This window comes from Chelonus insularis, unplaced genomic scaffold (genome assembly GCF_013357705.1).
Source record: "Chelonus insularis isolate UGA/USDA-ARS -01 unplaced genomic scaffold, ASM1335770v1 contig_270_pilon, whole genome shotgun sequence".
In the NCBI taxonomy this organism is placed as follows: Eukaryota; Metazoa; Arthropoda; class Insecta; order Hymenoptera; family Braconidae; genus Chelonus; species Chelonus insularis.
This window is the reverse complement of record NW_023276458.1, coordinates 47,399-61,429: the sequence shown is the minus strand read 5'-3', so window position 1 is coordinate 61,429 and position 14,031 is coordinate 47,399. Positions and strand designations below refer to the sequence as shown.

Sequence of the window (14,031 nt, the reverse complement as noted above, 5' to 3'; positions counted from 1 at the left end):
GTTGAGCAGAAATAAATAATTTGTTCATTTTATTTAAATATATTCATATATATATAATTTGACAAAATAATATTTAATCATGAGTATCTGGAGTATCTACTTTTTTTCTAGCTTTTTCTAATATCTGCTTCAATTCACACGTTCTTGCTGTGATATACTGAAATATATAGTTATTATTAGCATAAATTATTTTCAAAAACGTTTAAAAGATTTTTTCAGAATTACCCCTGAAGTATTTCTCGATATAGTTATTTGACTATCCAACCGTCTTCCTTCAGTTAAACCAAAGTATTGCTCCAATTGTCTCTTTGACAAATTAAAAAGTTCTGAACCGGTCATTTCTTTTAGTTGTCTTCGGATCCTATAAAATGAAAATATTTGCTACCTTTTAATCCATTTTTAACGGTAAAAAAGTTAAGATGCTTACTTTTCCGAAAAACCTTTAGCCATCAACCACTCCTGGACTTCTCGTGGAGTTGATAGCTGATCTATAAATATGTCGGGAGTCTTAACTACTTCTACATGTTTCTTTTTTTCGCGAAACATTGTAAGTACATATTTCAATTCCTGTTGCATTTTTTCTTGGTCCGAAGGTCCTTAAACATTTTATTATGCAATCAGTGATGAAAAAAAAACATACATTCCATTATTTACCTCCATTATCAGATTTGTAGCTTTTAAGTGTATTAGTTTTACTAGAACACGTAGAGTTTGTATTTGAAGAAGTTGTAGGGGTAGGTAAAGGTGGTGGAGGTGGAACAGAAGGTATTACAAGTTTTTCTAGTTCTTTAGTCACTTTTGAAATGTCCTTAGAATCTTTAAAAGTTGATGTAGATAGAATTCTTTCATTTTTCAGGCTTAAACTCTCACTATCTTGTGATGAATTACTCCATGATTCCGATATACTTTCCAAATCATCTAAATTAAAAACATTGGTAAACATCTATAATACTATCTCTAAATAATATTTTAATAGTGAAAAAAAAAAAATTCAAATACCTTGGCTGGGAGCTTTGACAATCACATGAAGCAACAATTCATAAGCAAAAAAAATACTTTCGTTTTTCCGAAGATTTACTTAGAAAAATAAAACTCATATATGATGTAATGCATTAAGCTAAATAAAAATAAAGATAGAATGCGAATGAAAAAAGCAGTAATGATCTCAAGACTTCACAAATAAGCACAAATAGTTGTAAAATGTATATTCAATCATTTATTAATAATAAAAAAAAAGATTTACATAAATTACATAAACTGAAATACTGGGCGGATAATTGTATCCTTGCTAATAATTAAAAAATAAAAATTCGTTTATGTTCATGTATGTATAAGTTTATTTATATTTTTTAATCTATTTTTTTTTCGTTATGACACGATAGTCGTGACAGGATGGAACACATCAACATTGTGAAATCAATCAGGTTCTAAGTATCTAATTACATTTAGAGATTACAAATATAACGTAATTTTTATTTATTTATTCTATATGTTGAAAATAATTTCACAATGTTGAGTATTGACTTTTCAAAGAACATAGATGATTTAAATAAAAGTAAAAAATTTTTGTTGTCAATCACAAGAATTTTTTACTTTATGAAAAATATAGTGTAGGATGGACACAATAACTCAAAAAATAAATGCAAATCATTTTTAAGACAAAAGCTACATTCAGAGACAAAAAACATTATACAGTAGGTTGACAAGCATACATCATCATTCCCACATAAATCGAGAAACATGATAAAAAATGTTAAAATAAAAATCTACAATGTAATTTCGTAAGTTATATTACAAAAATCCGTAAAAGAATATAAAATAATTATTTCAAAATATTTTCTAAAATTTGGTTAGTTGATAAATACAAAATTCCATGTAAACTTGATTGAAAATATTCATAAACTTAATCAAATAATTGATTTATTGTTTATTAATATTTATTCATGTGCTTTTATTCTCTATAAATATTGTCAGCAAAAATAAAAATCCATGGTAACTCAATCTCTTTGAATGTAGAAAAAATATAATCAATTTCAGAGTCATGGATTTCTTCATAAAACTTTATCTATATTTTTATTATAATATATATTCCACGTACTATTAATTAGTTAATCAATGTGAAGACATGTAATTATATTTTTAAATGGACACTTATAGATTAATTTTATAACACTAATGCTTTGTTCATAGTTTTTAATCTAATCTTAAGATAAATATACGTGTTTTGAGATTGAATTAATTTTATTACTTAAGAATTATTTTATATTTAGAAGTATAATATAATATCCTAATTTCTTTCTTTCTCGATGCTTTTGGTACTTACATGTTCAATTGATATATGAATATAAATACTCTATTCATATACATTTGATTGATAAATCAGTAAAAATACTGATGTAATTAATTTTGTTTTTAAAAATATCGAAATTCACCTTTCTTACCAAGACGCTCTTTGCGTACCCAATCAGCTGGAGCTGGAGGTGGAATTGTGTGAGGTCGGTGAGTGGTTTCTGGTCCAGGACTAGTACTAGTTCCCTCAATTTCAGAATCCTAAAAATAAAAAAATACATAATATTAAATATCCACGCGACCAAACGAATATGAAAAATTTTAAATATTATCGGTTTCATTTATTTACCGCATAATTATATCCATGACTTTGTCTTGGATATCTTGAAGAATATAAGGGATTATTAAATACATCATTATCAGCATTGTGATTGGGATTATGCGGTGTAACAATGGTGTGAGGAACATGAGCAACTACTCCTCTGGAATTCCTTGCTTTCCACCATTTTCTACTGTCGTCTAAAACTTCTAAATATTCTCCTCTCACTACCGTTAATTCTTTATCGTTATTAGCGGTCCTAGGATAAGTAACCTGAACTATTTTAGCATGGCGAGCAATTAGCTCATCTAGCCAAGCATCTTGGGCTCTATCAATAGCAGGAGCACCTCTGGGTCCTCTTTCAATTGAATCTACAGAGATATCGCTATGAGCTCGTGTCTGATCGACTCTTTCTCGTTCTTCTCTTCCGTATAATTCAGATCCAGGCCCATAATTCCGATCGAAATAATCATTACCACGTTCTTCTCTACTCTCATACTCCAAGTAATCGCTGCTGTAATGAGACTCTTCAACGTCTCTGTGGCTATAATAATTATCACCTTGTTGTTCGGGAATCTCATCCCTTTTGGCTTTATCGGCGTTCAAAAGTGAAGCCAAATGATCATGATCCCTTTCTTCTGGAATTGGATACTCTGGAGACCAGCCATCCATGAAAATCGGATGATATGGTGGCACATGACCTTTCCATTGGTCCCTTGGAATCAACCAGGTATCTCCTAGAGAATGCCAGAGCTCCGTTTCCTTACTTGTTACACAGTTTATCAATAAATTGACTGCTTCTCGAGTTAATAGAGGGGAAACAACTTTACTCGGCAAATTCGCATCGTAATTGGTATCATGAGATGCATCCACGATCAATGCTAAGGGTGTAAAGAGGAAATGAACCAACTCTGGAGCATTAGGATCATGAATATGAGCTTTTAACTTTGCTAAAAGGTTAAATGAAAGCTTAAACTTTTGGAAAATGTCGATAAATTCCATTTCTGGTGGCGGTTTCGCTCGCATCGTTAGCATTCCATCACCTAAATTCCTCTTTTTCGACTTTCTATTGCGTCGTCTTCGTTCAAGCTCCCTCGAAGCTGCAGCAGCATGTTGTAGTCGTGCTATAAATTTTTCTATGTCATCGAAACAGTGGTTTAAAATCGTGACATCTCTCTCATATTTTTCTGATGATGTTGAAGATACTTCATCATTGTTTTCTTCTCTATCCGTTGGACCTGAAAATAAAAATTATTCATCAATAGATTGATAGTAAAAAATTTCCAATTAAATTTAACATTATCATGATCATTCTGGGGGAAGGGTGAAATAAAGGTAATAAAGAAAGATACTCACTGCTAGCATTAAAGGCTGAAACTTGCTCACGGACATTGACGCCGTTTAATGGTGGTTCAGGGGGTGGAAGAGCTGGGGGAGGTGGAATTTGACCTCGAGGTCCTCGAGGTGAGCCTCCTGTTGCTAATTTTCCCATTTGCAACATTTTTAAGTCTTCAACTAAGTCCTGAGCAGAAACGCTTTGACATTGGAAGATGTGCATCTCTGCTCGTTGACCCGAACCACTGTCATCGGCTACTGTGAATACTAGAATGTTGTTGTACATTTCCATTGGATCTCGTGAGGTAAAGGCCGTTGGTTCCTGGATAAGAGCTGCTGGAAATCTCTCCATTACAGCCTGAAATTTTTTTTAGTATTTACAAGTCTGTTGATTGATAAATGACAAATGGAAAATCAATTAGAATTATTGCTTACTCCGGTCTCATTGTCCATGATAAGAACCCAATTACGTTCAAGCCGTAATTGCATCTTTTGACTCCATATTCCATTACTTTTTTCTAGCTGAAGAAGACGTCGCATTCCATCAGCTGGATAAACAATTCCTGTTTCTTTTGTGACTGTAAAAGTAGCTAAATGCTCCATCATATATGTTGGTGGTTCATTCCCTCCAGTTCTACCACTTGATGAATTCGAGGGACCACTTGGATTGCCATCTATCAATTGAATTTGTAATTTTTATTAATGAACAAAATAATTTTATTTCTAATGATTGAAAAATTTTCAACAAAATTTATTTTATCAACTACCAGTACCTTTTGTATAGGGTGAAGAACTGTGACCACTGTTATAGTAAGGCATTTTTAAATTGACCTGAAACAAAATAAATAACTTATAAAAAATTTTGAAGGAGTAGAAAGGCATTATATAAACTGTTAATGGAAAATGATATCATTTGTATGCAACTCATGAAACATTTTGCACTTGGAAGTTCTATTCTATTTGATTTGCAAGGCTTTTCTTTACTGACCAGTTGTTCTTGCCCATACTATATGTCGCATCCGGCTTCGAGAAAGAACAACTTGAACGAGACATCCGTACTTGGTGACAGGAAAGCTAAACTACTCTATAGTGAAATAAAATTTCAAGTAACCTAATTCAAATTAATAAATTAGTTTTTCGATATGTTTCTATTACAGTAATCATAAGATAATATATGATTTTTATCAATTTAAAATCCTACGGAAGTTAATATTGTTTTTTGTTAAATAAACAATTAGTCTTGACAGTAATTGAATGGTTAAGAAAATCATGTAAATCACTTATTTTTCAGAAATTTAAATATTATGATGTACATGCAACTGCTATTGCTAACGGTACAGACAAAAAATCGAATAAATTAATACCTACACTGATGGGACAAAAAGTGATGTCAATATTTTTGCTAGTAAACATTGAAACAAGTTTTTCTGACAATTCAATTTTTATATTTTTTTTTTTTCAATGGTAATAAATGTCATTACATGTGAGAGTCCTCAATATTAAACGACAAAATTAGTCGATCACGTTCGACTTTCTCGTGGGCCATTCGAGTCAATCGATCATCCACGAAGAGAAGTGAAACTTTATATTCTTAAACTTTTTTTTCACATTTAAGTATGTAAGACATATAAGTATACTTGTGGGGACAATATCATGTGTATTCTTGCCGAGTACAGTGAGAATAAAGGATGCGGAGGTTTCGGATCGCTGTTTATCTTGATACCATGATCAGAAGAGTCATGAGACTCTACATGAGACGTGCAATGAACTGCATGCAAGATAACGGCATATTCACGTATCCGATGGAAATGAAATGTTTTTTTTTCTTTTTTCATTTAATTTATTTAATGAGAGTATGAAACATCAAAGATTACAGTGTAATTGAGGTAAACTGATGTAATATTATTTGAATTAGAGATGAAAGTGACACAATCATAATCAATTAATCAAAAAGAATGACAATCCATCATTTAATATTTTCAAATAAAATATACAGTTAGGAAAATGTGAATGAATTTTACAATTAATTATTGTACTATTATTAAATAATTTTTATGCAATAACAATAGCAAGATTGCTATGAGAAAAGATGAGAACGTTCCTATGAACATTCAAGGACTCTACTCTTAAATGTCTTGCGACTGCTTCTTCTTGATCTTAAATGTCACAGAATGTCTTCTTGAAATCCATCTAGTGAAATTTCACTCAAACTCAGCTTCATCATCAAAAGATTCAGTCACTAAAGAATTGTTGAAGAAAGTTTGCAAATTGCTTTAACATACTTTGAGATAAATTATACAGAAATAAACAATAGAAAAGTAAAAATTGAGTGAAAATTTTTTATTACATTTAATCCACTATCGCTCATGAAGAACTATGAGCAATAAAAAACTTAACCCTAAACATATGTTACATTGAAAAAAAGTTATTAATTGTATATTGGAAAATAAACTCAATTAAAAACTTTGCATGCTATCAGAAAAAGAATAATTTAATGTAAAAAAAATTTTTTACTAAATAATTGTTTTTTTTAATAACTTTCTCAATTAGTCAATAGAAAGTTGTCAACAAAAAAAACTCAATAAAGATTGTAATCTATTTTCCCACCCACAATTCTGATAATTTTGAATCAAAAATACAATGCACTGACAAATTTTTATCAACTATAAATTATCAACATGAAAATAGAATAGGAAAACAATTTTATTTAAAACTCTCGATTTTATTGAATTCATCAATTCATCTCTGGTTTATTTCCACGAACCATTGAAATTCTTATATATTTATTAGAAATAGCAAAAAATTAATGATCATACACAAATCTGATATCATATTGTAATAAAAACTTGACTTCTTCGTGAAAAAAGTAAATATTACTCAAGATTAAGTGTAGAAAATAATGTGGATTAGTATACCACGAATTAAATGGTTAAATTGTCTATCAAATGAAAAAACAGAATTATCTTGAGTAAAATCTTATCAAACAAAAGTAGAACAAAGCATGATACAGTCAACGTAAGATGTTATAATAATCTGAAATAGTATTTGCTAATCACAAATAAGTACTGGTCTCTTTCACGATCATGTTAAGGTGGATAAGCTGATGCAGTAATCGAGTGGATTGTGTGTAAACAGTATGCTGTCCTATCTATGACTCTACTGGTTCATGCACAGGTGAATCATAGAGACGCACAGGTGTAGGCTGACGATTCTTATAAGGCTCGACGACTCAAGGAACTCATTAACAACCATTCAGAGAAGACTTTTCAAACAATAATAATGATATGAGAAAGAAAAATTATCGTAGAGAGTTATCGTTCGTCTTTTATCACTATCTAGATAACTTGAGAGGTTTACTAAATATTTTTTACGATCTGGTAATGAGTTTTTCTTTTTATTTTTCATAGAGAATTTTCAATTTAAATTGTCTAAGGGCACTGAGGCGTGTGAGGACCGTGGGTAAAATGACTTAAAGTTGAGTATGAATATTAAGTGCTCCAAGTTTCCCTCCCGGGTGTGGACTACGTGTGAACTACATAGGCGTCATACCAACATGATCTATCGCCTTTTCGTATAAATTTTACTTTATGACTTGGCTATTCAAACCTACGCTCTAGGTTTCATGAAAGGTCGATTTGTGATTTACTATTTTAACACTAGTAATTATATTATTCAATGGAGAATTTTATAAAATGAGTTGAGAAAATGTCATTTCTGAAGTAGATAAAGTTCTAAATAAAGAGAGAAATAATAATAACTAGCAAACATTGCGCTCTTATGGTGTGCATATTAATTGAAGAGAAAGTAAATGTTGTAATAATAATAATAAAATGTTGAGTGATGAAACTAAGCTATTGAACAGGAACATCGGATCTTTGTACTATGACAATTATATAATGAAAGGAAGACAAAAGGAAATGTCGTGCGTTTTGCAAAAGTAAAGAGAAAATTTACTATCTATTGAGTCTTCACATAAAGTACTTAATAGTCAATAAGAATAAGATGAGGTGTGTTTTAGTCATCAGCTGACTTCATCATCATATTCTTTTAAGATCTATTAGAAATTTAAATACACTCTAATTATAAATGACTTTTTAAATAACGTCATTTACTAGTTTTATGGTGAAACAATCATTATACTCAGTTAATTCATATTTTAAGATAATAAACCAACTGAATATCTAAAATTAATGTATTACAATGTTATTGCGTTCTTGGCATTCTTTAATCACGTGCAAACTTTCGAACGCAAAATCATCGCCAATCACTGACCCATAACAGTATGTGGCACACCTACTTGCAAGCCTCATGAAAAATAAAATACAAAACATACATTACGTACAGCTGAAGGCTGTTTTTCACTTAAATTAATCGTGAGAGAATGATTAGGCTCTAATGATAAGTGATATCTAAGTTAAATTTAATTTTGTTGATAAAATTCATTGTGTTCTACATTTCAAATTAACTGACATATTGACTATTTATTCTAATGTAAAATGACAATAATCAATCTTAATTAATTACACTCATTTGCACATCATTTAAAGTACTAAACAGTTTGAAAAATCATTATAGTTATCATCAAGAAGTACATTTTATAAATAGTTTCAGGTAACATTGATATTTTTTCAAATGCATGGAAGTAAAATCTCAAATGACATATTTTTTGTTCTGCTACTTATGTTTCTATGCAAAAAAATCCACTTGAACAGCTTGACTCTGCAGAGTTTATATAGATTTAAAGCGAAGCTTTGATTGAATGAAAGCTATTATCAATTAGTTAGACAAAGATATTCTTGAAATAAAATCAGTTAATCAGTCTTTTCAACAAACAAATCTCGTTAGAAAAGCTAGTTAGCACTCAGGAGTATGTTGGACAATTATCTAATCCCATCTAGAGCAGTTTTAGCCTTCACATGGGCTTGTTCAAGGCTACTTCCTAGTTGAGTCGTCTGAAGTAACATCTTCCGGGCAAAGAAAGTTGCACATAAGCAGGTACACTTGGGAACCCCATAGCTATAATTAGAGAAGAGTTACCACACTCGCAGTTCATCGACCGTTACGCCTATCTTGAACGCGCCATTCCGCATTCGATGCACCCAAGGATTTCGTTATATTCATATATGAACCATCCACGCGATACCTCTAATTGTTTTCCAATTGCTTCATTTAGACTTGAGCTTTTAATTAGCTTCGGCCTTTTTTTTTCTTACTTTCTCGATTAATAAAATGAGATATTTGGGATAAAAATAACGCTGGGATGTTAAATTAATTAATTTTTTTTCTTATCATTAATTGTAATATTATTACAAATTGACAATTTAAGTGGATGTATGACATAATTTATGCACAAAAATATAATTATTCAGCAATTTGTACTTGTTGATTTTCCGTTGGACACTGACAACCGCAACAAATAAACTTGACAGAAATTATTTCTTACATGTTATACCTAAACGGGTGAAGAGAGTCACGTGAAATTACTTATGAATGCGCGACTCTGACACGCCCAGGTAAAGAAATAAAATGATGGAATGTGTCATGAAGTAATACTGTCTTATTTGTTGTGTCCTTGAATGTATCTGATAATATATTACAGGGTTATGGAATTTGGGGCACTATTATTATTTTATTTATATACCAAATAATCTCAAAATTAAATTAATCTCTGGTTAATGAAATTTTTTTATTCCAGGATCAATAATGACTTACTAGATAATATTTAATTATTTTTACGAGGTACATTTAAATATTTATTAATTCAAACTAAGTTATTTACAGTAAATAATAACTTTAATTGTTGATTTATATTTAATATCATGATCTTTATGATCAATCCTTGACATCCTTTTGCTTTTAATCTCTCTACGATATATCAATTTTTTTTAACCACGCCTTGGAAAAAATGTACTATAAAATATTTGTATTCTTAAAAAATGTTTTTTTGCTTCACTTAATTCTTCAATAATTCAATGCATTTTTTATAGCGGTATTTACTTGCATCATGTTCATTTTTATATTCTACATTAATTAATCAGTTATCATGTATTTATGTCTATTCACTCTATCATTAATATTTTTTTACTTTAATTAATGGAATAAAAAGTGTAGTAGATGTGCTATTACCTACTATGAATAAATGCTTTCTTTATAATGAAAATTGATGACTTTTTGAAAATATTTTCAATAAAGAATGAAGAAAAAAAATAGTTCTCGTGGAATGTCAAAGAAAAAAATGTTGATTAAGTAATAGGAGAGATGCATTGCATTTACAGGCATTCCATTAATTCTATCCGTAAATCAACTAACTTGAAAATGAGTAGATGAACATGAGAGTTCATTGGATCACGTTCGACCCAAGTGAATGGAATAAGTTTTAATCGACGACATCACACAAATATATAGTTAGATCGTAGGTATTTTATATATGTATATACATATGTTAGTAATATTGTAGAAGTTTCTTCTAAAGTTTATGTAAGATAAAGAGAAAAGAAGATGTAGGTAGAGAAAATGAGAACAAGAAGAGAAGAGAGGAGAGAGCACGACCTCTTCTTAGGAATGCGACTGAAGTGATCCTCATCTCAACTTTATTCTTTTTTACATTATTTTCTCTCTTTCTTTCTCTTTTTTACTTTTAAATGTTTCGACCTCCTCAAGGTAATTCGTATAGCTTTTATTTTATTTTTTAATCTTTGCTAAATTCTTATTTGGCTGTCTACAATGGCGTAAATAAATTTGTAATTGAGCTGGTAATAATAGAAAGGAAATAAGAATGAATAGGCACATACAATTACAGATAATTTTTTATACGAAAAATAAAATGGCTTGATTGACGCTAACAAAAATACTTTAAATATACAATATTCGGTAAAAAAATAATTACTAACTACATGATTACTTTTAAATTATTTAAAATTTTTTTACAAAGATTAGAAAAATTTTTAAACGTTTTCATCCTTTCAAGGTAAGTCATATAACTTTTATGTTGTTCTCTAATGTTAGTTGAGTTCCTTTTAAGTTATCTGGAACGATGGAAATAAATTTGCAATCAAGTCTGTAATGGGCAATGAACACGAATTGTGATTCAAGAAGTTAACAAGTGAAAAAAATTTTTAATTGTTTGTTACTTCAGACACTTGTTTTTTTTTATTATTTAAAAAATACAAACTTGAAGGAAAAATTATGACCGAACAGACAAATTCAAGGCTAAAAATAATTAATTAGAGTTCCTAAAGTGCATTTAATATGTTGAAAGTATAATTTATCAGTCGGATTGTATTATTGGCGATATTTCATACTCTAAAATTTGGAAATGTTATCAGTAGACACCTGATATGAGTCATTAATCCAACATGAACTCACAGGTAGCAAACAACATAATTGAGAAGTATCAAGAGACGATAATGTTCAATATTATGAATGGTTTTGAAAATCTATCAAATATCTGATAGTGGTGAGGTAGAAATGATCAGGTGTTGCATACATATATGTTTAGTTTCCGCGTCATTAATAACGATTTACCGCAGGCACCCTTGCTAGTGAGCTTGTTCAACCACAAATGTAATATTGAAATTTCTATTATCATCATTGACAACACCTTCAAAAGTATAATTAACTATAAATACCTTCAACATAGCAAAATTATTAAATTAAAAAATACAACAATTAAAAAAAAAAACACATAATAACTTGAACAAATTATATGATAAAAAATGATGACTACCAGTACTAGACTATCTATGGGTATTTTTCATTTTTTTTTTTTTTTGCAATATAACCCGCACGAACCTTATCATTTTAATGTACCGTAACATGGCTTAGTTCAACGCAAAACACCGGCATTTTTCTCTTTCCCCCTGTTCCCTTATTACTGCTTTATTCTTTCCACTATGTTCCGGAACATTTTTCCTCAGGTTCTCTTCACCATTTAGAGTTTCCGGAGAATTTATTCAGCATTAAAAATATAATTTGTGATATCATTTCCCATCATTAAGTATTTATTGTTATTATCAATAATATTATTAAAAAATTATGGAAACAATTTTTAATTAACATTAATAAGTACCATCAATAATAACTGTTGAACATAAATTATTTAAAACATGTCTAAATATTGGCAACAGTTTAAAAATATTTCATTTATTGAAATTGACTTGAAAATATTTTTTTTTTTTTTTATTATAGATAATTTTACATCGAATATTAAAGTGTCGAAAATTTAATAAGCACATTGTGTTGTATACACAAACTCCACGTGAATGGAATAAGTAAAAAGGATAAAAGGAAATCGCACGTGAAACCACAAATGCATTTCGCTTGAAAGATCTTATTCTGCACCTGCATATCACGGTGATAACTGATAAGACTTTTTTTTCATGATAACATCCTTCGTCATACATCATTATATGTACACAAGATATCTACGAACTACTTATACAGATGTACATAAATGTCTATAAACTTATTTTTCTTCCAGTTTAGGAATCAACATATCAAAAAAGTGTTTCAAGATCAGCTTAAATCTTATCATTGTTCCAAGATAAAATATTAAAATAAACAAAAAAAAATATTGTTCCTGTGTTAAATCATACTCAAGTCTCATTGTTCTTAATAGAAAAAAATATTCTACATATGTAAATCAGAGTTTTGTTGAGGGAACCCAAGAACTGTGGTCAAGTATGCAACAAGAAAAATATGCATTAAGTCGGAGATCCCGTTAATTTCAATGGAACGTGGCAATTATAAATTTTTATCAATTTTTGATAACGTTTAATATTTTCAAATAATTTGCCATCAACTATTAACTATACTAATGACATAATCTTTTGTGGCACAGTTTTTGTCAAATACTTATTTAGAAATAAAGAGAAATTAAAAGTACTAGACTTCAACGAATGAACTAATTAATCGACAATTAGTAGCTTAATTAGGTGTCAAAAAAACGGACTAATGATTTTTTTGCAATTACAGAGCCACAAGATCGCAAAATGCATCGAGTGTGCGGTCACTTCATCTTTCTCTTGCCGCACGTCAACCACAACAAGAAACATCTGGCTACTCAGTAGGAATGAGGATATCTCGTGGCAGAGAAAATCATCGACTCTACTGGAATTTATTCCTCTCAAATGCATTAACATAAATTCCGACACCTTACTAATATATTCAATAATTTAAGATCGATAAAAATTACTTTTAACTATTTTTAGTAGATAAAAAAAATTGTTTGAGATAAAAAAAAAATACTCTGAAAACACTGATAGTATGTAAATTTGGGAAGATTTGAGATTCATTTATATAGTTGATTACAGGAAATTTGATGTGTACACAGGAAAACATATAGAGAAACATGGAGAACGCCACATCAACTGAAACATATTCACACACATCCTTTTCACCAACTTCCGCTTGAAATAAAATTAATCATACGTCGTTAAACAGGTACTTAGTTTAGCACATCGATAAATACCTTGATAAACACCTGATGATACCTCAGGGGAAATTTTTTCCGGGTAAAGATGACTCGTGGAAGATCTCGTATCGATCTCTTGATCACCAAATACACTAACTATATTCTTTAATTATTATTTTTTACTTATTTCTCATCGGTAAAATTTTTGATTAATACCGTGATTAAAACTATTTTCACAAATTCCTTTCACGAGTATTTAGAGATTGAAGTAAAACAAATATAACACGCACTTATTTACTTACCTATATAATATTTACAAGAAGCAGACGCGCGTTATACGCAACACACTGAGATTTCAGTGAACCTAAGTCCCACTCATCCTCGACTGGAAATACCTGAGCTACTACCTGAGGCCGACTCAACTACAGCTTCGACGCTGGCTTTCTATTACGACCATCGTGATTGGTGGACACTTCCCCACCTGAAAATGCAGGAGATCGGATTCTAGCTTTTAAATTACACGGGTTTCAGGTGCGTATTAAAAATTTAACTCAATATTGCTATACTTACACTTGCTTCGTCATATTTTATTACACATGACGTAGTTTTTTATTCAAAATTTCTTTTGAGTTTTATTTATTTTAAACAATATATTAAGTTGCAATTATTTATAGCA

General features: G+C 30.0%; 1 protein-coding gene across 4 annotated transcripts; it reads right to left on the bottom strand.

Moving 5' to 3' along the window:
- Positions 1 to 12: 12 nt before the first annotated feature.
- Positions 13 to 13,984, bottom strand: LOC118065181 (epidermal growth factor receptor kinase substrate 8-like protein 1). Of its 4 annotated transcripts, none has more exons than XM_035080315.1 (12): positions 13,926 to 13,984; positions 13,658 to 13,836; positions 13,413 to 13,518; positions 4,717 to 4,774; positions 4,379 to 4,617; positions 3,965 to 4,301; positions 2,639 to 3,846; positions 2,433 to 2,550; positions 655 to 918; positions 428 to 596; positions 226 to 361; positions 13 to 157 (listed from the first exon to the last, which is right to left on the bottom strand). In XM_035080315.1, the coding sequence occupies exons 4-12, from the start codon at positions 4,760 to 4,762 to the stop codon at positions 74 to 76; spliced, it is 2,601 nt and encodes an 866-aa protein (XP_034936206.1). In that variant the 5' UTR covers positions 4,763 to 4,774; positions 13,413 to 13,518; positions 13,658 to 13,836; positions 13,926 to 13,984; the 3' UTR covers positions 13 to 73. The 4 variants fall into 4 exon arrangements, with proteins under 4 accessions (XP_034936206.1, XP_034936204.1, XP_034936207.1 ...); XM_035080313.1 differs by having other exon boundaries at positions 13,413 to 13,511; XM_035080316.1 differs by having other exon boundaries at positions 2,442 to 2,550; positions 13,413 to 13,836.
- Between the last annotated feature and the right edge of the window lie 47 nt (positions 13,985 to 14,031).